The sequence below is a fragment of the Haemorhous mexicanus genome, chromosome 1 (assembly GCF_027477595.1).
Source record: "Haemorhous mexicanus isolate bHaeMex1 chromosome 1, bHaeMex1.pri, whole genome shotgun sequence".
In the NCBI taxonomy this organism is placed as follows: domain Eukaryota; kingdom Metazoa; phylum Chordata; class Aves; order Passeriformes; family Fringillidae; genus Haemorhous; species Haemorhous mexicanus.
In genome coordinates, this window is record NC_082341.1 from 141,986,815 (window position 1) to 142,013,408 (window position 26,594).

A 26,594-nucleotide genomic window follows, 5' to 3' on the forward strand; every position below is an offset into this window, starting at 1 on the left:
ACTTAGTCTTGCTCAACTTTCTTAGGACCTAATCAAAAGCATACTTGAGACAGAAGGTGTAAAAAGCCGTGGCTCTGATAAATGCAATGCAACTACCAGGCCACTCAAGTCAAGTGGAAATTAAGTTGAATCTCCAAAGATATAAAGGAAATCCTCTCAAAACTGCTTAGATTATACATACCACTACAAATAGCAGAAAAATATGAAGATGAAAAAAATTAATAATCACACATGAAAAAAATGTAAGATCTATTTTTAAGTGAGATGAACTGAAAAAAATTTGAAGAGGGCATTATATTCAATGCTTTTGCTTGGTCATTTAGCTCAAAAACGGATCTATTTAAATTTAATTTATAAATCTCATGCTTATATCAGTTTTTCCTTCAATATCTTTTCCCTTGATGCTCAACATATCAGCTATATTTACATACTTTTTTTCCCTCCATGTAACAAAACAGTAGGGGCTTTTAGGAAACTGCATGAGAAATACCCTGTGCTCAAGGAAGACCCTTCCAATGTTCTTTCCTACTTAATTCATCATTATTGTTAAATTAACCTGGATGTCTTAATTGCTATGCCACATCTAATCTTATGAAGGACTCACAAGCAGACAGGAGTATAAAAAGTTTTAACACAGGAGATCCCACATAGACTTTTTTTAGGAGGCCTTATTTGAACAGATAAAGTTGCCTGAATATTTATAACACACATCTTTGTTTCTAAGAGACAGCCTTATCAACTCATTGCGGTGTCAGGATTTCCTGCTGCACAGTAAATGCTCAATAGACAAACGTGACTGGTACCCCAATTAGTTGTTTGCTGTCAGCATCTCTCACATTTAAATACTCATAATTAGGCTTCATGATAAACACTTCATCACAATCAAGAATGGCATTGCCATTTCTTGCTTCTGTCATTTCAATTGAACCTAAAAAGATACTGATTTATAACAAAATATCAACAGATTATCTATCTTAGCTATGCTTGTAGAACACGAATAAAAGTTTTAAAATATACATGCACAATCATATAACAATATATGAAAAAGTTATTTTTTGCATGCCAAAAGCACAAAAATTAATAGTTGTTTTTATTTTATTTGTCTGTAGATCTCCTTTTTTTCTCATGTCTCTGTCTCCTTGGCACAGGAATTTGTTAGCATGCAGTCATGAAATGCAGTACCTCACTCCTCTCCAATGTGGTAAGAGAGAAGGTATAGGAAGGTAGGAAGATTAAGAGGAAACTACTCTGCAAGTGGGAAACTTAGAAAATCCAAAAATGACTTAAAAGTTATAGACATGTAGTATAAATATTTATCCCTGACCAACAAATTCAAAATCTTTCAAACAACCATACATATTGCAGAAGTTTTGGTATTTGCACCAATAAAGGCTAGAAAGAGTATGTGTGTTTCTCAGGACAAAGTTAAAAGGCAAAATATGGGGGTTTTTTAAATCATATAGGAAAGACATTTGACTATAGTTTTAAAACTGTTTATTTCAACAAAACTATCCTTTTCTCTTAAGAAAGTGCAGCTAAAAATTTGCAAGCAGAAGCAGCAGAACAAGGGTAGCCAAGACTAGAATGAGCCTTTAAAAAGCTAATGCATAAATTTCTCAGAAGGCAAACTTAAACTATGGGAAAAAAATAACATCTAAGTAAATAACATAACAGAAGTTTACAAAATGTTTTCTTTCATTACACCATAAAGTTTTATTCCATCATTAATTTTATAGAATAACTTTTTTTTTGCATCCAGGCATGTAACTATATATATCTAAGTGCATCTGTGTGAACACACTGAGATGTATTTTTAAGTGTACCTCTGCACAGAGACACATAAAAGTACACATTTATCTGCAAGTAAGGCCTTTCTGGATTGCTGTATCTGAGCAATATGCATATCAGACCACTTCTGACAAGTAACAAGACTGTCAAAAATGAGCAGCAAAGGGAAAAAGTGTCATGAGGAGGATAGAAGCTTTCTCTGTGACCCAAAGAGACCATATCTTGTTCTTTTTCAATCTTCCTTACAAGAGTAATAGAAGTTGTGCAATTTTATGACAAGGCATTAATGTATTACAAACAAAAACTGTATGCAAGAGAGTGTCAGATTTATTAAAACTCAGGTGGAAAGAAAGAAAATGAAGCTGGCATTGTATTTTGCAAATGTAAAGGCAAATGCTTTTAACTTTGAAATGACTGTCCACATCAAATAAGTAGTTTAAGTGAATTGCTGAATTAAAAATCAACTATTTGAAATTATAATTTTCTTTTCAAAAACTTAACAGAAGTTTCAGCAGGAGGGAGTTATTCAATTTTTTATTGTATTCTAATTTGCAAAAATTTGGTCAATCATTATTTTAAGTGATATTCTAGTGATTTTGGAAGACTAGCTTTCATGTTATGGTAAGGATAGAAAATTACTAAAGTGCACATATTACCTGTCCTTTGATTGTTGATATTGTTCCATGTATACTTTATTATAGAGTATGATACAGTAATGAAAAAAAGGTTTCAAAAATCTTATCACAATGACAAATTTTATGAAGACAATATGAATTTCATCCCTTGCTAAAAATACCTTTTTAATTATATCAAAAGAAGAAATACCTTCTTTTAAGTCAAGTGTGAGCAGGCCTAGTCAAAACATGCTGCATAAATATCAACTAAAAAATACTTGTATGATATTTGTACACTATAATTTGATCATCAATGGCACTTCTTTACTGGGTTGTCATCTAATTTTTTTAATACTTACAATTAAAAATCATCTAAACCACAAGGAGAATAGCATTTTTTATTGCATTTTTTGTCTTGTTTTCTGATAAAGAGTTCAAATAAAATGCCAACATCTTTCTATCATGAGAAATGTAAGGTGCTTCAGCACATTTCAATCCTTTGAATAAGCAAGGGACCTTAGTAACAGACATTAGTCTAGGAAAAGTAGAATGCTGCAGTAATTTGGGGACACTGGAACGCCATCCTGAGAGCACACAGTCCTTTTACAACGATAGTTCAGCTGATAGGATAATTAACTATTCAGAGTGGGGAAAATTATGACTGCATTTAATTTAGTTTTCACAGATGATTCAGATTTTCAGAGTTGACGATTTTGTGATTTTAAAAGAAAAAAAAAACTTAGCAATTATAATTCATCATAGCAATAAAGTTAAAAGCAAATGAAACATGCTAATATTTAAAAACAGACAACATTTTTTACTGGGATAGACAGGTTTAAATACAGATAAAAGGGTAAAAATTTCAAAAGCTTTTCAGCACATCAAAGCAGAAATTACACTGAAGATATTATCTGCACTCTGAAGGAGTTTCCAAAAGTCCTATGGGATAGTAAAATTGATTGCTTTTAGAGATAATGCAAATTATTGCTATAATAAAGTGAATAACTCCTCTTTTCTGGTAAAAACTGGAAAACATGAAGTAATAAAAACATTAGCCAAGACCTTTCAAATGTAATTTTGATAGAGTGTCCAGGTTCAGCTTCTATCACCCACTCACAATTCAAGGAATCTTTATAATACCCTGGCCAGCCTGGAGAGAGGATTACTCCACTTGGAGATGAAAAATGCCCACCACATGGAGCTAAAAAAGAAACAAAGAGAAAGGTAAATAGTACAGATTTATTAGGTACAATTCATATTTACCAATTTCAACATAGGACAATTAGAATGAAAAAATATTGAAAATCCAGTTGCAGGAAAATGCAGCTGCCTCAAAGTTGACGGACTCTGTGATGTTCAGAATTAGAGAGAGATAACTGAATTAAGACCTTAAAAAGGTGAAATAAGCTGGTCAAAAATTCTGAAAAAGTTTTTTTCCCTGTTCTTATGTATATAATAAATTTTCTGCATTAAAGAACATAAACAAAACACAGTCTCTACAAAATATGGTTGTTTTTTTTTTTTTTTAATTGTGGGCAGAGTGTCTTGAAAAACTTGCTGAAGTTTGTGCTGAGTTTAAAGCTAGAAATCAGTGAACTGTTATTTTAAATTTGACATCACGGAGTCTACTGTCATACCACATATGTTTTGCTTGGCATGTTAGCAGTTCAAATTCCTCATTCATGGAGGAATGCTCATTCCTCATCCATCTTCATGAAGAAGAGATACTTGCCATTCTTACAAGATTAGTTGATAGTTTTTAATTGGAAAAATATATATAAATATTGCAATATATAGTTCTGCAAGCAGTACTCATGTAGGTGGGAAAGATCACCTGCTTCAGCCTGCTCAACAGTTTGCCTTATCCATCCCAGGGTACCACTGACCTTCTTTGCATCGAGGACACATGTTTAAGTTGGTGTCCATGAGGACACCCAGGGCCTTTTCCATTTAGACAGAGAGCAGAAACATGTTACTTTGCAGGAAGAGAAGGCTGCACCATAGATTTTCATAACACCATGGTTTCAGTGGCCTTTGTGCATACAAGGCTACTAAAAAAAAAACCCCCAAAACTACAAAAAAAAAACCCCAAAAATCTATGTCACAGTTAGTGTCGCAGTTAACGATGCATATCATGGCTGTATCATAAAGAAGTTGATAAGGTCTTACTGCACTGTTGACAAGTGTCTCTACTAAAAATAGTAAAATATACAACATTTTCTGAAAAAAAAATTTATTACAATTTTATTTGTGTTTATTTCACCTAGCAGAGCCTGCAAAACGTTTTGGTTGCTCATTTTCACAAAGTAGAACAGTACATATCTTAATCTATATTATTCTGAACTTCTCCATTGCAAAGAAATAGATTAATTTTTCTCTCTTCGATACAACTTCAAGTTGAAGACCATGAATTATTACACATTTGTCTGATCTTCATTTCTCTCAGAAGAATACCAACGCCCTATATTAAAATGATGAATTGCTGTAAACAGGTTTGTTTTGGGTTTTGGGGGTTTTTTTAGGACATAATGCTCCATCTTTTCTTCCTGTGTAGGGAACAGAAAGGGTTTCTAAAGGTTACAGAGTTCAGAATTCAATATGTTGCAAACAATTCTAAATATGCAGATGCATACCTCTTTTTTTACTCACTGATGGATTTAATGTGGGCATTTCTCACCTTTTATCCTAGAGTTGCTTTTTCATACTACCTTCAGTAAACAGTGTCAGGCAAACAATAAGTTATTTAAACTCATATTTACCTCAACAAGCAGAAGGTTGACTCTAAAACATTCATAATCTCTATATTTTATTGTATATAAGCACTTTGAAATATTCATAGTACTTTTAGAGCCTACAAACTACAAAATATATTGACAAGAATAGGAACCAGATGGCTTTATTCTGAGCCAGTACACTCCATAGTTACAATATAGTATTACAGAACTTGTACTAAGTTCCATATTCTTGCTAAATTTTCTTGACAGAGATTGCATTTAGAATACAAAAAGCTCCAAACCTCTATTACAAAAATATTCCTATGAATAGTGCATTAAAAATAATGCACACTGTAAGATTGCCTAAATTTGGAATGATTTCTCGATTTTATTTAGGAGAGTTTTGCTGTCAGTATTCCTTAAAGGAAATGTTTCTTATCTGTCCTCCAATTATGGCTCTTGCAGATAAATATCAAATGGATTTTTTGTTTGAATTTTACCATTACATGCTGATTTCCTAAACCCAGGAGTACTTCCCTTCAGAATAGCTGAGCTACTGAGCTTATCTTAAAAAGCCTTGTATTTTAGAAAATAAAACTCTCCAGTCATCGTGCCAAAGGATTATTTCCCTGTTTTTACAGTGATATTAATCCCCTCTTCATTCTTATAGTCTTGTTTGATGGTTGTCTGACAGATTCATACCCAGTGTTTATGGGTTCAAAATGAAACTCTAGAAATATAACACAACTAGAGGTGGTCATCAAGCAGATGCCTATGCCAAATAGGAAAGGACAACCTCAGTCTGATCTAAGAATTCTCACAAAGTCATTCGTATTTATTTCTTTGTATAGCAAGGTGCATGGGTTGAAACAGGAAATTTTTATACATGAGCATGAAAAAAGCCTTTAGGATAACAGGCTATTCACAGAAACACTAAACATCTTGTAGATTCATATTTTTAGAATTTTTTTTTTTTTAAGAGCTTATCACTAATGCTACAGAGTGGCAGGATATTAAGCCTTACAAGAGTTATGCAGGAAGACCAAGGTTAGAGCTTCAGCATGGGTACAACAGCACAATATTAGAACAGATTATGGGAAAATCCTCCATATAACCATCACACAGGAAAGATGAAAGGCATGAGGACAGGAATCCCAAACTCAAAATCATCAGGGAACAGCAAAAGCAGGACACCTTCACTGAAGAAAAGAAGCCAGGAGCCAGGGATGCTCACTTGTGCACACACATACATACACACACACACACACACACAGAGTTAGTGCCTTCACAGGCATATCCAATTCCACCTGAGAAAACTGACCCAGACGATTTGGATTTGTTACAGGAAAGGGGTTTGGTGACAACAAAGTGACTGTCAGAGCTGAAACAGAATCCTGGGCTGTGGGTAGGGCTGGGAGGAAGTCCCAGCAGAGGCTAGCCAGGATTGCCCTGAAAAACTAGTATGTTGACCCTGTTAATCTGCACCAGATTATCAAACAGCTCCCTCCTGTATACTGTAATTTCTGACAATTCTGAACTGCAAGGAAAACTGCCCAGCAGTCACATTCCCAGCCAGTATGTGGAGCTTATGCCTTTGACTCGATATATATGACAATGAAACTATAAGGTAGAGTTTATACCAAAGAGTTTATATCAAACATTTTTCTGTTTTACATATAAATGTATGCACAGTAAATAACACTTCTGAACACCCTAATAGACCAAATTAAATTGTCAATTTAAAAACATTTACTTTGCCTTCCAATTTTATTATAAATTTTAAAAATATATCTAATTCTACAGCTGATAAAAATAATCTAATTCAAATATACCTGTTTCTCAAACTTTAGGATTCCAATATATCTTCCACTCAGAGTCTCAGATCACCTGTGAATCATATTATCATTGTGCATGGACTGACACTTAAAAAATATTCCCAGTAATTTAAGATTTTAATGTAACATTGAAAGTGAACCTTATATTTTATTAGCAATGTTGTACAGATCCATGAACCTTATAATAAAGAAAAGGTATTATGGCCCATCCTGTCTAGTGAAACTGACACACCTTATATCTATGAAACAATAATCATTCATCACAGAAAGTAAGCATGGATGCAAAGCATATTATAAGCAGCTGCACTAATGTATTAAAATTGTTCAAGTTTTGTCAGGAAGGCAGTTACACAGTGAAAAAAAGAACTAAGCTGTTGTTTAAAGTAAAAGCTACCAAACCAGAGATTATATTATCATTGATTTTTTTTTTTGTTTAATCATTACAAACAGCTGAATTAATTTTCTCCCTTTAGGTATGAAGATCCTAGAATATAGACAAGTAATGAAGCAAAGATTTTATTTTAGTGTCAATTAGTATAAACAAGTCAAAGGAAATATGTATAACAGTGTGATTTTAGGTTGCTGTGTATGGAAGTACTTAATTTCTATAAAAAAGAAAAATCAATTGATAAGAGAGTCTTCCCCAGCCTAGAGTCACTGTGGATAGAAGAAACACAAGTACTGCAAGAGAGAGCTAAAACATCTTAAAACAGTTTTAAATAACATAGCCAAAGTCCCAGAAGAGTTCAACATCTTCATTCTAATGTATCAGCAATAGAGAAGCTTTGTGCTATTCATTTGCAAAAATCTCAACTTCATTTGGTGGCAATTTGAAATGCATTACATCAAGTTCTCCTGATTTAGAAAGAAATATTATACATACCTCCACACTTAGGAATTGGTCCACTCCACATTACTTTTCCATCCACTAGCATACAAGTAATTGTTTCAGTTCCTTGTGTTTTAATAAATCCTTCTTCACATATAACTGAAATTGAGCTCCCCAGCTGAAAGTTATCACCAAAACGTCGAGCATTGATTGGCACTCCAGGATCTGGGCACTCATTATGTCCAAATGCTTTTTAAGAGAAAAAATAAAAAAAATGGTAGAGGACATAGAACTCTTGCAAGGAAGATGACATTTTTAAGGTTTTGTTTGCTAGTAAGAACAAACAATTTATATTAGGAAACTGAAGAGAATAATAAGAAACAAGAATTTGCTCAACAGCAGAAGATGCAAAACAGTATAAATAATTGCTTAAAATATGAAGTTATACCAGCATGGATCTCAGCTTGGACAGCTTGTTGCAGGCAGATTTCAGTGATGGCTAAATTCTCCTTTTTCAACAAAACTCATCCTATTTAATGTTAAAATGAGACAGAATGTTCCTTCAGAAGGGTCGAAGAAGCATTTATGTATGATAGAAAAACTGTACCCATCTTTTGAACATGTAATTCACCATCACACCATTTGAGACATACTGACCTTCCATAGCTAATTTTTTTTCCTGTATTTAGAGCTGATGAACAGCGAAAAAAAAAGGGTTATGCTGGCCAAAGAAAGAAAACTTGAAACTTGGAACATTTCAAGTTTAGGTATGGACAAATTGAAAAAAACTAATTTCCCTATATACATGCAGATACTATGACAAAGACTGTTCATGTCTTTTACTGCAGAATATACCTTACTTTTGGAGAAGAAGGACCATCTTCCTAAAAGAAATTAGCAAAGTCATATTTATAGCATTATCATTAAATGATATGTAGTAGTTATTGTATTTTGTTGTTTTATTGATGAATACTGTACATACATCTTATATCTTTTAAAATGTTGATTTTTCAGTGAGAACAAATATCCACCTTCCTTACGTATGATGACTGCAAATTGTATCTTCCTAAACAAGTTTACATATGTAGACATCAGAAACTACTAAGTCCATAAAAAGATGATTTTCACTTTTTTCCCCTGCAGTTTAACTAATGTGTCTGCTGGACAAAACATATACAAATCCCCTAATGAATTTTTTTAAAGTCTTATTTCATTAAGTTACTAGAAAGATTTCTCAGATGTTCCATTACAGAGGTATTTTAAATCATAATATTGGACAAGAGAATGCATTTATTTATCAACATTTTGACTTAGAAAATGCCATATATATTGGGAATGAAACTAGTGCTTTCATTGAATAATTGTCTACCATTTAAAGATTGCATTAAAAGTGATGCAATCTCATACTTTTTCAGAGGAGTTACAAAAACTTTTCCAATTCTTTGCTCACAGTCATCACTTTTAGGGAAAGCATTGATTGTCTGTTTTTCTTACTACTTTCAGACAACCCAGAGATAGATTTTCAATATTGTTATCTATAAATGTAGATAAATGTTGACTCCAGGTTTAGATTGCTTGTGTGTGACACCAGTTTATTAAGGTTGAAAAATCAATTAATTGCTCTGTATTTCAGCTCAGGAAATGCTGCCACTGCTGCTCCTATGTGATCAATTTTACTGCATAGAATGACTTTGGGAGCCAAGATAGTGAAAGACAATCTATCCCACCAGCAGTAGTCACTCATAGCTTAACCTGGCTACAATTATATTATTCAGTGAGCCAAATTCCATCTGTTGATACTTCTAAAAAGCTTCATGGTGGAGTTGTAATATTAAATACTAGCCTTAGGCTGAAAAGAAAAAGAACACATGGGTATATGATTAATTAATATTTTACTTATTATCAACAAATCAAGAAACCACAGAAAACTTCCTTATGAACTATTACATGTAAAGAGGAGATGCAGTTTCCCAGGCATTTATCTTCATCAACTGTCAAGACTGTACAGGTATATAAGGCAATATCTGGAAAAATGTCAGGAAATATAATCACAGATCAGGGCAACAGCGATATTCTGCTATTAACTCAGAAGTATAATAAACTATGCATTTTGCATTAAAAATAAACAAGCAAAAAACCAAAACAAAAAACACAGAGGGAAGGAACTGCAGAGATCTCATAAGATAGGAAGGCAGGTATCTAGCTCACCAGAGCTCATCTCATCTAAAGCCAGCTTTGAAAGGTTCTTTCAAATTAGACTAGAAAGGAGTGGTCCACTGGCACAGTTAATTGTTTTGGAGGATTGCCCTACCAAGAGTTTTAGCTGGCAAGTATAGCAATAGCTTTGAAGTAAAAACAGTACTTTCAGAAGAAAATATCAGAGAAAAAAACATAAGCTAAGGGAATATAAAATAATAACAATGTATTTCATACTAAAAACAATTGTGAAAGACTATTTAAAGCTTTGTAAGCAAGTGGCAGCTTATTCAGTACCATCACATGTAAGCTCCTACTTCTTTCTAGTACACTACACTCTGAAGAGTTCTGGCTTGAGAAGTACTGAGACTGAAAAAGTCTTAACAGGAGCAACTGGCAGGAAAAATATGGTGTGATGAACATACTCTAACACAGCAATAAACCACACCAAATCAGTTTTTGTATATAAACACATCATCTGGGATTGTCCATGTTTTGGTTCACTGATCACAAATGACTGCAGTAATGAGGCTAATATCAGAGGCCCATAGTTTGACCTTTGTCAGGCTGCTATGTAATTCATAAGGCTTTTGCTAGCACAATTAAACGGCTGTAATAAAAAACAGTAACAAAAATATCTACATAATAGGAAACAGCAGGTCATTCAAGTTTATTCAAAGATAATTGCCCAGCACTATACCCCAATCAATGAGGAACAGCTCAAAGAAGTCCACAGCAAGCATAAATCAGGCAATCTGGAAGAAGCTTTCCACCTCAAAATACTCATCCACCTCAGCCCAAGGGAAGGTTAGCACGAGTCTGGTTTGTGGAACGCCTGCCCATGAAGGACCTAGCAACTTTTGAGTTTCCTCTGCATCAACTCCTTTGTCATGGGAAGTAAATATGCATTCTCTGCCACATGGATTCAGTTGTCATACTGCATTTAAAGTGTTCATTTCATCTGTTCTAACCTAAGCTAGGAAGTCTACACTGAAGCAAAGAGGCTATATATACATATTTCTTGTAATTTATGTGACTATATTCAATACTATGTCTAGCTGTGTTCTCCATAATTAAACAAACATAATTATATGAAGTGGGAAGCATTCATAAAGGAGTCACAAATACGATAAAAGGCTCATACTTTCCTTGAACTGAGTAGTTCAATGCATATAGCTTACTACAGGCAGGATTAGGGGATGACTCACTTTATAAATATCTTCACAGGCACCAGAAATATCATTAACAGCTCTTGGGTTTGGGATATAAAGGGGAAACAAGGAATCACGTGTAAGTATGCATTTCCATAGCAACTTAAACCAATGCAGTTTTAGGTTGCTATGTCCCTGTGTTCTGCTGCACCTAGAAACATTCTTCTGCCTCCTTTTCCAAGCAGAAAATCACAGTCTTTCAGTTCCTATTCCTTTGCTTGTTGGAACATTCTCTGTATCATCAATTTTCAAGTCACATATTTCTATTATATAGTCCCAAAATTTAACTAAATAGGAAATCTTTGTTAGACTTAGTGCAATAACTCAAAGATGACATACTTGAAATCTAATATTTTTCTTAATTCCAACAAGTTAGATTTATGTTCAATTTTACTGGAAGGAGAGTAATTATCTGAGACCACATATGTTTCTGTAATAAAAATAAATATGGCATTGAAATATTTTCTGAGAGATACCATTAAATAATCAGATTATGTAATAGTAACTCAGTTTTATTCTTCTCCATTCTACACCTCAAAAACATCAATGAAGTTATTTACATTACTAGCCTACATTCTTATTAGAAAAGATTGATCAAGACATACTCTTTCTGTGATACACTGTTTCTATTCTTGAAAGGGTCAAAAAGAGACTGATAGCTTTGGAATACATCAATTGGAGTGTTAGTAGAAAACAGATATTTTTAATTAACTTTGGGTTTACAAATGCTAAGACAGTGAAATTCTATTCACTCCTTTTTTTATCATCTCTTTTGGTCTTTATTTAATACAGAAAGATTACTTCTGTAATTTATCAGACTGAAGCTGTCATTACTGAAGAAATAGTAGACAATATTTGGAGATATTGCTGCTTTTGTAAGTAGATTTTAGCTACAGAGTTTAACAAACACATGCACAAACACACCCATAAAAAGAAATAAAAATATAAATGCAATAAACTGTTCAAATGTGTAAACTGCTTTAAATTATTTTCAGAGTTAATTGGTTTCATTATACAATAGGTAAAGGTTGATATTGGATTGTTGCTTCCTTTTAAACTTAAAGTTGTTTAAGTTGTATCAATTGATACTATTGGTGCATAATTTAAAAACCATGATAAAACTACTACATGCCCAAAGAAGTCTGCAAATTTTATAAAGGAGCAGAATTTATCTGATAAGTATATTTCTATGTAGTTCACAATATGACTTAAATATAAGGGGCATTCCATGCTAATCTTCTCCATTTTTCATTTTCACCATAAATTCTACTTAACTGACCTATATTTAATTCTAGTTGTGCAAAATAGGATAACTTGAGAAAATCCACTTATACACAGCCCTAATTTTTATCCTAGAAGACTGCCTTATATCCTCCAATAGCTGATTTTGGTTTTCTCATCACTAGACTTAGGCTTGACAGCATTGAGCACACCACAATGAAACTTTAAAGTAAAGAGAACTGTTATAAATGTTAAAAGGGCATGAGACAAAAGAAAATAAAGAGCAAATGTTAAAACTTCTGTAAAGAAACATGGATTCAATATCTCATTTTCCCTATGCTTGATTTCATGTTTTGGTAGCTCTGAATAACCCCTGACTTTCCAATATTTAGTACAGAACTGAAATATGTAGCTACCAGTCAAAGGTTAGCTTGGAATGATGACTGGAACCTAGAAAAAAACAGTAAGAAGATACCACATGTTCTTCATGCTTACATGCTACATTTGTGACAAATTATCTGAGGATGAATCAGAAAGCTGAGAGCAGAAATATAAGACAATATCAGAAAAATAATGTTTACAGAATAACCCAATGTCAGTTTATCTCTAGCCTATTCAGACAGCAATGTTCAATGTAGATCTTAATAAATTCTTCTCTGAAAGACTGAAAACCTAAACTGAAACAAAAATATAAAGATAAAAAATAAACATGGAGAGGTGAAAGATGATGTAAGAAAAGTAAGCAGCCAAAGGGGAATTCAGTCCTTGAAATTTTATGAAAATAATATTAACTGTTAACATTTGTTTGAGAAAAATGTGAAGTCTGGGTCTTTCACTTACCAATTTCTCTTAATCTCTCGTTTCCTTTTTGATTTAAGGGTTAGTTTAGGTTTTTTAAGAGTAAAAAAAAACCTAAACAACAAAATTGGGTTTTTTTCATACAGTGTAGCAGGTAGCACAGGGAGGGAGAGATGTACTCTCCTTCAAATCATTCTGTTGTATATTCTCTTAAATCTCAAGCAAGCCTCTGGAATTATATATACTCTCAGATGTGAGGGAGAAAGACAGGAATGGGACAAATTACACATGACATCACATTTTGGAAATATCAAAATATATATTGTACTTTCCTTATTTTTTTCTGTCTGTTGGCATTGAAAACTCTGCCATCCCTACCATCAGAAAGAAAGAAAAAGAAAAATCCAAATTTCCAGATGTGGGGGGGATCGATGAGGAGGAGAAACTCTGGTTGAAGGGTACTGATGAACCCCCCACTAGATGTTCCCTTATTCCTATCATACTCTACCCATAGAAGCAAGTCTAATACTTCAGGATACTGAGGGAGTGGCAAAATTTAATTTTGCATGAGCTCCCAGGAAAGTTTCACAGCGTATCTTGCAATTTTTCATGCTATGGTCTTGCATCCTTGCATCACAATGTCTACACTAGCTGGGAATATATCCTGTCTGGAATATAGTGTGGAATAAATACCAAATAACTTGGTACCAATGCAATGTAGGCAGCTCTTCATATGCATTTCAGAAGAAATTGAACAGTTTTGGCAGTAAAAAGGTGAATAAATGCTAATGGTATTAAGTACTGGAGAGGATATTTGATATTACCTTCAATTATTATTATGTGGTCAGTAATTAAGGAAGGTAAAACAGCAAAAAAAAAAATACAAGTCAATTATGGTTTGACTGATCAAAGAGCTCCTATGGCTGCTCACTGAACTGCCATGACTAGGAGCTAGCAAAGATTGCAGCCATCAGCTCCTAGACATTACATATGCTCACAGCTGAGCATTTGAGTTTTCAAGAACAGTTTTGTAAAGGCATTTGTGGTGATTAATATTATGCAGCATTGTGTTGTCAGCAAATTTAGTAAAGTCCTATTATACAATTTGGAACTGGCCTGATTTGTCAGTCTGCCAAACATTTCTATCACAATCATCTCTGAAGCCATAAATGAGAACAATATATGTGTTTTCAGCCCTAGTACAGTATTTGAGCAATAATCCAAACACATATATAAGGAATTTTTAGGTATACAGGATTTACCTAAAGCTGCATTACCACAGCACCATTTTTAAATACTTAAGCCTTTCTCCTAGACTGTATGTTGAAAACAAAACCACACATACAAAAAACTACAATTACTCACTGTTATAAGTGATGTTAAATCCACGTCCCGACATTGAATGGTCAGCTTGAAATTCCAGACGCAAAATATGACCATTACTGGTAAGGTGGGAAGGAACTTCAGCACCAGTAAATGTTCCAATTATGGGGGAATCTACAGAATCACCATCTTTAACTGCAAGGAAGTCAAACTGAGATTCCAAGTCAAAGTCATTAAAGGAGAGATGAATTCGACTCCCAGGGTCTGAAATTATTGTCCAGATACAGTTTAAATTATTCCCATATCCCTCTGGATAATCAGGTGAAAGAACTGTTCCCATCGGTGCAGTGAAATTGGAAAGACAAGGAACTGCCAAAAAAGGGAGAGATAAATTAGACAACAGACTAAAACACTTCAATAAGGACTGGTTTAGTGCTAAGTTTTTTGCAAGAAGTCTTAAAACTCACTGAGTACCTCAACTGAATAATCTATTATTTGTGGTAATATGTGAATCTGGAAAGAAGGTTATGTTTTCAATATTCATATTTCCTTCTCCTCAATAAAACTACTTCTCAAGCAGAGCCCACAAGAAATACAGAACATATTTGTTGCATTGGAAATCCATGGCAGTCCTTACAATTTGCCCTTGATAACAATCACTTGGCACCACTTATTTTCTCTTGTAGGGAACTGCTTAGATGAGCAGACCTCCCACTGAGCACATTAAAGGGGCAGAAAGTCAATAGTGCCCTTATCATTTGTTGTTCACACAGAGGCACAAGAAATTAAGAAGCCTCAAAGAGATGAGATGTTTTGTTGTTATCAGGATAACATATTATATTCAATAAATTCTTTGAGCCATATTAAATTGAGTTGCAGAGATGAAAGCAAGTGATTGTACTCTGAATATATTCGATCCATACTATTTAATGGAAAAGTTAAGAAAGGTGCTGTCACATATAAGTATCACAGCATTGTATAAACCTGTGCTATATAATAAAACTTATGCTATATGATGCAAATGTTTTACTTATGCTATAGAATGCTACTGGAAATATAAATATTTCTGATAATTTAAATGCTACTAGGTATTTATATAAATTACACAGGGGAAATGTAAATAATTTAAACTCTTGATTTCAATTCTGTGACTTCTAATCTGAGGAAATACATTAATATTTAAGACTGGCTATCAAACATAATATCATGTATCATTCATAATTTACATCATAAAATCAACAAAACCCTACCAAAAAAAAAGCCAATAATAAACCACTAAATCAAAGCACTTAAAGAGAATTGCTTTAAGACTTGGTATAAGAGAAAAAAAATATTTTAGCAGTTTTAGAACCTGCCCCTTGAGCATGTACATTAGGCAAACCTGCTAAGAAAAAGTAAATTCATCCTGTCAGGAGAATTAATAGCATTTTACTAACTCTGAAATCAATCACACAAATAATTACCCATAATTATTATCCATAAGTAAAGCTTATCACAATGCCTTAGAAATAATAATAAGAAAATATGTGGTACATACAAATACAGATTGGTATGTTTGCAGACCACTGGTTGTTTTCTTGGCAAATGATAGATTTCTCTCCAATTAATTCAAATCCAAACTGACACTCAAACCTTAAAACATCACGATTAGAAAATCCGTCCCCTTCTCTAATACCATACAGTGGTGTTCCAGGATCCCCACAGCTTTCTTTTTCAATTTCTGTTGAAATAAATAAGGAATTTGTTCATAGAAGAATAAAACAAACTCACTGCATGTATATGCTGACATGTAGAAAATTCTAAGCAAATTAAAATGATCTACATAAGAACAGTTATCAAAATGCACCACTGAGTCTGATTCTATACCCCAGGTTCTTAGGGAGGAAATTCTGCATAAGGAATCCCACCAGGGGGAATGAGTGAGTAGTTGTGTTTGGCTTAGTTGTTGGCTACACTACAAGGGATTAGAAAAATCAAAACTCTTTGTATTTATAAAATACTTGAAAATTAAAGGATATGAGGAAAAGTATTTCTGCTGTATTTTATTTCAAAATTTTATACCATAATATCGTCAAGTAAAATACTGCTAGTAGAACATGAATTCTTAAAAGTAGAGACAGAGACTAATGAGGTACCAATGACAGGGCATATAAGGAAGTGGTGGCATGAAAAGAATTTCCCACAGCAAAAAAGGAGGCTAGACATAAATAAATATACAAATTTATATACACAAACATTATGTAAACATATGCAAAATTTCTCTATAGTCAAATACCATTTTACCTCAGTAGTCTTACCAGCAAGGAATCTGAACAATTACTAATTAAAAAAATATTAGAGCTACGATATTCTCTCAAGCTGCATCCTATTTTGAACTTTCAGAGGTTACAGGCATGGAAGAATCTTCTAAAAATTTACATGTAATGACAGCAACAAACATCCCTGTACGATAGTTTGAGATTTTCTCTGTAAAGGTCTTTTCTCTTTTACTCACATTTCCATATATGATAGTATGAGTACAAGGTAAAAACAGAATATTAAGTGTTTTGATTTTAACTCAAACAATTTTTTCTAGGGTAATATTTTCAGCAGCATACACTTGATTTCTCAAATCTTTCCTATATTAAGGTTCTAAATACAACTAAAATGTGACACAAAGCAAAAAAAGAACATTCCATTTTAACAAGTACCTGAAAAAGAGTTGAAGATTATCTAAAAAGATACTCCAAAGAGTTTTGAAAGGCTTTATTATTCTGTTGGATAAAGAAAACTCAAAAAGAACAAAAGAAAACCATCTAATAAAAAGCACAAAACCCATGAACACATCTTTTTGGTTTATTTGTATTTTTCCAAACAGTTCTAGGAAAGGATTGATATAATTCATTAGTATAAAAGCAAAAAAAAAAAAAGCAAAAAAAAAAAAAGCAAAAAAAAAAAAAAAAGGTTCAATTTATCCTGCGATCACAAACAAAAAAAACATATAAGTTACAGCTTTCCTGAAGAAACAACATAAGCTATCCCAAAGAACACACAAACTCACTCTCCTGTCTTCAATTTTCATGGGATTGTTAATGTCAGGCCTACAGAATTGCTCAGTTTTTAACTGCCAAGGAAATATAAAGTTTTCCTAGGCTGTCCTGGTAGATGAATACTATCCTAAGTATAGGACAGTATCCTATCCTAAGTGTCTAAGTAATTTCATATTTCATTTGGGAAAACAAATGCATTCTATACACAAATGTATTTTATAAACTAGTTCTCTAGCAAGTGACTACAGCATGTAACTTACTGTAATTTTCTCAAACACTATATACTAGGCAGTAAATGTATTTATACCCACTTCAATTTACTCTCTTTTGGGACTGATGTAGTGGGGCAAGAGATTTCTTTTTTTTCTCAAATTTGAAAAGATACGTAGCTGACAAAAACTATCCCTTTTAGGACTTAAAGGAACTGTTCTGCATTCAAAAAATTACTAGGCAGAATAAAAAAATTTACAGGAGCTAGTTGGGAAAAAATTTCTATGTGATTGCTGTATTTGAGTGATTCCAACCACAGCCTTATGCTGAATTTCCTTTCATAAACAAAATCAAGTTGAACAAAATGTTGTATGAATAATGGATTTAAATAATTAAACCATCCCTAAACCCCATTTGTAATAATTTAAATTTATAACAAATATTTCCTTCATTACTTTTAAAACTTTCCTGGATGCATTACTTGCAACACTTTCATACACTTTCTAAATTTTGTATTAGCATCAGTTCATCTCTGAATTTGAAATAGACTATTTCTGTCATTACTTAGTTTTCCACAGGAGCAGAAATGATTGAATTTGATTTTCTGTTTTGTTTGGATTTTTGTTGTTGTTTAGTTGTTTGGCTTTTGTTCATTTTTTTTTTTAAACTGAAGTGAAAATACTTAGATTTCTTTAGAGAATGTCAAGAAACTTTCTTTAAAACAGAGAGGAAAAAACCAAGCTTCTTCCTGGGCTTTTGTCAGATAATCACATTTTAAATAGCATGATTTTAAGAAAGTGTATTAATCTTTATTTGAATTCATATTTATTTTAATTCACTAAGGAGTAAATTAAAACCACATTTTTACTGCTAGTTCTATCACTTGTGTTTCAGCTTCCCTGCCCTACATATTTTATTTCAAAACTTCCTAAGCAGTGAGGTTCAGGGCCTGACAGAGCCTCTCCTTGAAAAACTCATACTAGTCCCTCATTGTAAATAATTTATTCATGATAAACAGAAGTAATTTACTATTGTTTTACGATTAGCAGAAAACCAGTACATTTTCAGACAGCTTAATTATTAATGCCATAATTAAAACATAAAATACCACACAATTATAAAATTGGAAATTTCAGTATGAGGCACCAAATAGTGAAGAGAATAAAAAAAAGTATATGGGCTACTCTTCTGGAATATAACTTGAACACCTATCAATAAAACTGCATGTTAGAGTCCACTGCTTAGTGTAGTTGTTGGACTAAAATATTAGTAATTATAATGCTCTCTTTTATGTAATGCAGATGTAAAAACAAAAAGGTTCAATCCACAGCAGAAATTGTTATAGACTATAGTTTAGTTTAGAAACACTATTTCAATAGTATATTAGTGTAAGTACTTGAATAAGTTTATTATATATATCAGCTACCTTGAAAAGTCAAAAGTAAATTTGTTGGTTAAGCACATTCTGATATTTTATTTTTTATTTTGGTTACTTTGTAGTGTTATGTATTGGGTTTTGCTCTCTTTTATGATTCATTCTGCTTTTTGAGATTGGCACTTCATGTTAGCTACAATGAGATGCCTAGGATGAATATTTGCTTTCCTGTGATCACTACCACTGTGATACTAAAGATAAGTATTGCTATTTGTGCCTAAGGAAAAAAAAACAACACCTCATGCTAATATTATTTCTGGCAAATAGTCCTTATTTCCTTTGTAGCCTTACAAAAATGGAAAATAATGTCTACCCATAAATAAAATTTGTTAAATATGTTAATAATGAGTCATGCATATTCTTTTGTGTTTTAAGTTTTTTGAGATAGAAAATAAAATCCATTTTTGTTTTCAGAAATTATTTCACAAAGAAGGACATTAACAATAAAAGGAAGGATGATTCCTGGTGATGTTAGAAAGATCTTTTTTTTAAATATAAACTCCTATAGAAACTATTTAGGATACTAAGTTTGAAAAAAGCAATTATCCTTAAAAAATCTATACAGTTAGCAGTTTCACAGCAATGATTTAAGTTAATGATTGCCAAGGTATTATAACAAGAAATATCTAGAAAATATATCAGAGGTTAGGGGAAAAGAAAAAGAATAATATAAAGAAAATTAAGATAACCAGTTCCTTTCATTTTAAATTATCCTTACACTACTTTTGTATATCTCACTGAAAGATTTTATGGGTTTCTAACTAGTGATGTACTGAAGGAAGAGCCTCAGGCTACAATAGCCCCTAGTATATTAAGATAGGAATGGATTTTTCTCTTACCCTTCTCTTTGTGTGAAGGACAAGCCCATTTTGGAGGTGACTAAAGGGGGCCTTGGGGAAAAGAAATGGTCACTTACTACACAAATGCATTTTGACAGAAATGCACTGGAGTTAGGGTTTGGGGAGGTAACTTGTCTATCTTTCTATTCCTGCAACTCAAGAATGAAAAAATGATAAGAATGCGATTCCTATAAGGAAAACAATTTTGAAAGAAAAGAGATCCCTGGCACACACTGGAAAAGTGCAATACTGAAGACTTGTTATCACTTCACCAGATTCCAAACCTGTAGTCCTTCAGAGAAACACCAAGCAAGACCCAACATTCTTTACTTTAACAACATCTCAGAATAATGCTCATTATTTGTTTTACTGACTGTATCAAAGGAAATATGACACACAACTAGACTTGTTTATTCATTAGTAAAAGAGCATTTGAATTCATTACATAGTATGAAACAAAGAATACTGGATGAACTAAATACAAGTATGTGAAAAGACAGTTCAAGTATGTAATTCAAAAAGATAAAGCTTGCTGTTTGATATTTGAATTCTTTATGCAAAAGCTATAGGCATTCACCACATATATAGACACAATGACATTTTGCAAGATAATGAGTTAAAAATTTATGTAACCCTACTTTGAAATACCATGGTATGTACAATTTATACACACATTACTGAATACATATATCTAACTTGATATATGTTGTGAAATTGTTGTGCTTATGTTCCCAATGCAGGATTTTCTTATTCAAAAATTTAGAAAAATATACCATCATATATTTCACAGAACCACAGAATAGGTAAGGGTGGAAGGGAGCACAGTGGGTCATCTGATCCAACCTCCCTGCTCAAGCAGGCACATTGCCCAGGATTGTGTCCAGACAGTTCTTGAATATCTCAAATAAGGGAGGCAATTTGTGTAATTTTGCTTGCAAAGGCCAAGGAACTAGTGGTAGTATAATCATCTTTTGGTTTGTGTGCCAAGGTTTTGATAGTGGAAGGACTGTGCCCATTAAAGGGACCCATGGTGGAACACATTGAAAGGAACTGTGAGAAGAGCCCACATTGGAGAATTTGTGGAGAAGTTTCTGCCCCATCATGGGAGGGACCTCATGCTGGAACAGAGGAAAGGTGTGAGGAGTCCTTCCCTGTGATGAGGAACTGACAGCAGAGACAGCATGTGATAAACTGACAAGTCCCCATCCCTGTCCTCCTGTGCCACTGAGAGGGAGAAGAAAGAGAATTCTGGAATAAAGTTGAGGCCAAGAAAAAGGGAGCTGGGGGTGTTGGGGGCGGGGGGGGCAAGGAGAAAGTGTTTAAACATTTAGTTCTTTCTTTCTTGTTATCCTACTCTGATTTTGATTAGCAACAAATAAAATTAATTTCCCCAAGTCAAGACTGTTTTGCATCCCATGTTGACTGGCCCTATCTTGACCCATAAACCTTTTCTTATGTTTAATCTCCTCCATCCTGCTGAGGAGTGGAGTGATAGAGCCACTTTGGTGGGCACCTGGCATTCAACTGGAATCAATCCAACACATCATCTATCTTATCCTGAAAATTCAAACTTAAATATTAAGGAGAAAAAGCACAGAAAAAGGAGAAATTGGGAAAATAAAAACTAATAACTTATGAATGAAGAACATATACATTTCTCAGTGTAAACCAGGATAATAAATAATCTAAATTATATCATGTAACTTCATAGTAAGTATACTCAAAAAAACAATTTTAAAGATACATAGCAGACAAACAGTTTTGGACCAATTTCAGCAGTTTAGACGATTCTTACCAATTTACATGGTATATAGATTGGAAATTGGATACATTTATTTGTCATAAGGTTTAGGTATCTGTAAACAAACAGAAATTTGAATAATCTGACAGTCCTTCTCCTAAACATTATAACATTTGTATTTATCTTCAAATAAAAGAGATAGTTATGTGTATTATCTATTCCTCTTAAAGTGTGAGTATTTTTATAAACAAACAATGGAAGTTCATTTGTGAGAGAAAAAAATGGCTACTGCCATGTGATTTTCAGTTGTATTTTAAAGGTTATCAGTACCCTTAATTCCTTGTAATGATCAGATTTTTATCTACAGATTCCATGTCCTGGGAAATCCAGATATATAAAAAAATTTCTTTCACCTTAACCACTATTTTTACCCATGAGTACTAGTGTGATTTTCTTACCCTCAGTTCTGACCAGAATAGGTTTAATACTTATTTTATATTTATTTTCTTTTTTTTCTTTTCTTCCTTGTTTGCCTAAAAGATAGGAAAGGAGAATCTTGTCTAATATGTAAGTGGGGCTATATTTTTAGCAATTGGCAAGTGTAAAGATAGGAAACGAATCTTGCATTGTTTTTAAATACAAACAGAATGGAATGATGACTGTAGCCAAATTATGAGAAAACTCCATCTGTGTCTGACTGCTCCAGGTGAGACACCCATTACAGTGTTCCAGCACCTTCTCTGTGCTCCTGGGTCCCTCTACAAAAGAAACAGATATGCAAAGGGAGGAAAGGAGATGATGAGGAGGATTTAAACATACAGTCTTTTCCCTGTATGAATTCATGAGAAGTTTAGTCTATAATGTGTTATACAGAACAGCCACTCAAGGGTACAGGGTCAGTTCTATTCTGCTCAAATTCTATGGGGAGAAAAGAAATCTATAAAAAAAAGAGTTGTTCTTTCCCTACTGTGTAGGTGGTGATAACTTTCTTTGCCCTTGCTGAATTGTGCCAATTGTCAGGGTACTTCTCATTTCCTGATCATATGAATTGACGAGCCAGAATATAAACATTTCACAAAGAAAAAAATGGGGATAATAAATTAAATGAGGATAATTTTTCTAACAACACTCATAGGAAAGTCAGATGAAGATCCTCTGAGAATGAAGTACGAAAATAATGGCAGACACCATTAAAAGTAATATTTTATGTATATCACAAACACTCAACATTTCTAGTATAAAGAAAACAAGTTACAGACATTCTTCATGACAATAGATTTTTCAGAGGGACAGCAGATATATCAATATGATTTTTATTCCATAATTTGTCAGAAGTTTTCTGCTATCAGCATAATATATTTCATAACTACATTCTGTTATATATTTTAGGTACTTATAGACTTCATGGATATACATATTCCTTCTCTTCCTATTCAGGACTGTCTTTCACATCTAGAGTTATTTACTAGTCAGCAAGAAAGAAGATGGCCTGGCTAATGAATGAGCCCTGTGGGGCTTTAAACAATAACCACACTTCCAATAAAATAAGCTACTCTCTTAATTTAGGTTTAGAAAATGAACTGTTATGTAGAACTCTATCCACACAAACAATTTAATCACACCATGAGACTTGTCATTCACATAAAAATGAACAAAAAGTGGGGTATTTCCTAAATTTCTGTTGAAATACTGCTAAATCACAGTATCTTGTTAATTCCAGATTTGCTTGCAAAAACAGCTGGTATTTTATCACTTAAAGAATTTCAGTTAAAGTTGTGAGAATTAGCAACAATGTTTGTATTTCATCCATGCTGCCTCAAGAGATTTCTGTTGCCTTCCTAACTATACTGTTCCAAACCCTGTCAGTAGGGTCTTTCTCCTTCAGTCATATTGAAGCAATACTTGCTTTGTTTCAGTATAATTTTGATGTGAAGATGCATGTCAAGAGAGACAACGTGCTCTTCTGAAACTGCAGTGTGTATATGTATCTTTACACTCCTGTCTGCCGGTTCAACCCCCTTTGAATTAAAGCTATAGTGTTTGTGAAGCAATCACACCTTTCTTCTTCAGCTATCTCCCTCTACCAAGAACCTAGACAAGGGGATAGAAGGAAGCATATTATATTTGCTTTCACTGAGCAGCCACTTCAATCTGGAGCAACTACATCAGGACATAGTTAACTAATTCTGGTTTACTTTTTTCTCAATGTACATGATTTTAGCTGGACCAAAGTTAGATCACTGAATAATTTGAAGAACATTTCAGGTAACTTTTTAAATTTAAAACTTAAAATGCAGTTTGACATTCTGGTGTGCTATATCACATAGTTAAACCTCAAAAACAAAGTAGTTTTGTTAAAGAGAGAAAATGTCGGCGAATTTCAGCAGTTCTCCCTTAGTGTAACTTTCAGTAGCAGACAACTACATTATTAGCTTTCCTTATGGAATGATAGATACTAGGCACTCTCAAGGAAGAATAAATGGAAAAAATAATAATAAGAAATTTTTTCTAAGTCTGCAATCCTTTACATGAACAGTTTCAATGCGAATACACGGAATATCCCTTCAACCAGTGGTTACTGCTTGACATGCCAAAAGGAAAAAACAATGTGAATGGGTAAAAATGCAGAAATGTCTGAAATAATTTTCAAGGTAGCATAAGACTAAAATCCACTTATTAGCAGTTACACAAATTCTATAATTTCTTTGTCTGAATCATCTTTTTTTAAGGGGTGGGGCCTTTCTCATTTTAAAATAAGACTGGTTTTCTTCCACAGACTAAATAAAAGTTAAGCATATTGTTAAGCATCCTAAAGAGATTGAGCTGTGGAGAATGTGTTTCCTTGATGTTTACAAAGTGTTCTAGGTTATGATAAGAACATGCAATACCCTGCTTTAACAATATGAGTAATAGGAATCTCATTTGTGTCATTGGTGATTTGACTAAGGGTTTTCACCCCACTTTAGAAAATCTGTGGGAAAATAAAATGTTTCACTGGACTAAATACTTTCCCCTCTAACTATCAGTATGCCTTCAAAGAACATATAAATGGAAATGAACTAATTCAAGGAATATTTTTCTGGCGATATGGGAGTCAGCATTGTACAGAAAATTTTGATCCTTTTGCTATAAACAGTGCTCTTCTTTTTCACCTTTAATGGTAAATGTGTGCAGATAGAAGTCCAAACCCAAGACTGTTGTAGCTAATAACAAGAATGTATCTATGATACATACAGAGTTGGTGTGTGACAACAGTGAACCTATTTGCAGCTAGTATATTATCTGTTGACCCTTTCAAATCTACTCATCAGTTCAACCTGCACCAGCTCTGCCACTCTTCTTTAATGGCAATCAATAAGTTTGTCCTCTGATACCTGTCATAACGGTTCCATGTTCTGAATATACATGTGACTATAGATCGCTACCAAGGTTTTAATTTGGTAGCAACTTTATTGTCATTTAAACTGTTTCAGTTTTGCTGAACTAAACACCTAGTCAGGATGTAAGACTGATAGTTCCACCTTGTTTTTGCCTTTTTCAGAAGGTCATGGAACAGAGCAAAAACGAAAGTCTCTAGAGAAACGGTTACCAAGACTTATTTATGTGTTTTACTTTCTTTCCCAAGATTCTGGTCCCATGATCCTTCTACCTACTTCAATCAGTTATTCCCTTCTGAGACTAGGCAACTACATCTTTCTAAAAGGAGACTACAACAGACTAAAACCAAACACACAAAAAAACCCTAATCCCAAAACACAGAACAAATACTGTTCTCTGGCAAGCAAACACACACATACACACACACACAAAAAAAACCAACCAAACAAACAAACAAAAAAAACCCAAAAAAAAAAGCAGTTCCCAGATCAACTCTATGAACACAAAGCAGGGTTTGCTCCAAAAGAAATTTAATACATTTATACTGGGCTTAGACTACAAGGTTTTGGTACTCTGGTGTTGCCATCTTATTGCAGGGGTTACATACTGTTGCGTCCTATCAAAAAAGTTTCAGACCTTCTTGGTGTTTCTCATGGGCAGCTCCTCAGAGCACTGACAACTTCTTCATCACAAAGACACCAACTGACTCCAGTTCCCTCCTCAACCAGCCAACCCACTCTTTTATAGCACTCTTCTGCTCATTGGTTACAGCTGTGGCCTGTTAAAGTCAGGTCTGTTCCTAATCTTTGATAACTGGCCCAGCTGCAACTCCTTAGGGGTAAGATTACTTTCTACACTATCTTGATTTTCTTACATTCTATCTCCCTACAGTCAGGAGTCTGCAGAAATGACCTCTGTGAGAACAAGCTGCTCCCGTGTTGGACAAGGCTAGCTCCAAGAATTACCTACTTCTGGTCAAAGTTGAACCCACCAGCAACAATGGTGGTGCCCTTGTAATAATATATTTAAGAAAGGGTAAAAAAATGTTGCAAAGCAACTGTGACAGAAGATCAATAAAAATATGTGAGAAACAGCCCTGCAAACATGAAGGTCAGAGAAGGAAGCAGAAGAGGTACTCCAGGTATCAGAGCAGACATTCCCCTGCAGCCCATGGTGAAGGTCACAGGGAAGCAGGCTGGCTGTCTGCAGCACATGGAGGTCTCTCCTGGAGTCTGTGGATGACCCCACAATGCAGCAAGTGGATAAGCCCTGAAAGGATCTGCAGCTAGTGGAGCAGTGCATTCCTGAAGGATCACAGCCCATGGAAAGGACACATGCTAGAGCAGCTCTAAAAGAACTGCAGACAATGCAAAGGACTCCACACTGAACCAGGGGAAGACCATGAGGAGGAAGGAGTGACAAAGACCAAGTGT

General features: G+C 33.8%; 1 protein-coding gene across 3 annotated transcripts in view; it reads right to left on the reverse strand.

Moving 5' to 3' along the window:
• Positions 1 to 26,594, reverse strand: part of CSMD3 (CUB and Sushi multiple domains 3) — a 583,179-nt gene that overhangs the window by 237,757 nt on the left and 318,828 nt on the right. For all 3 annotated transcript variants that reach the window (XM_059857957.1, XM_059857877.1, XM_059857801.1), the window contains 4 exons: positions 16,067 to 16,249; positions 14,572 to 14,898; positions 7,835 to 8,029; positions 3,465 to 3,603 (listed from right to left, as the gene is read on the reverse strand). In XM_059857957.1, the coding sequence (XP_059713940.1) occupies positions 3,465 to 3,603; positions 7,835 to 8,029; positions 14,572 to 14,898; positions 16,067 to 16,249 (844 nt within the window). The remainder of the gene's footprint in view (positions 1 to 3,464; positions 3,604 to 7,834; positions 8,030 to 14,571; positions 14,899 to 16,066; positions 16,250 to 26,594) is intronic.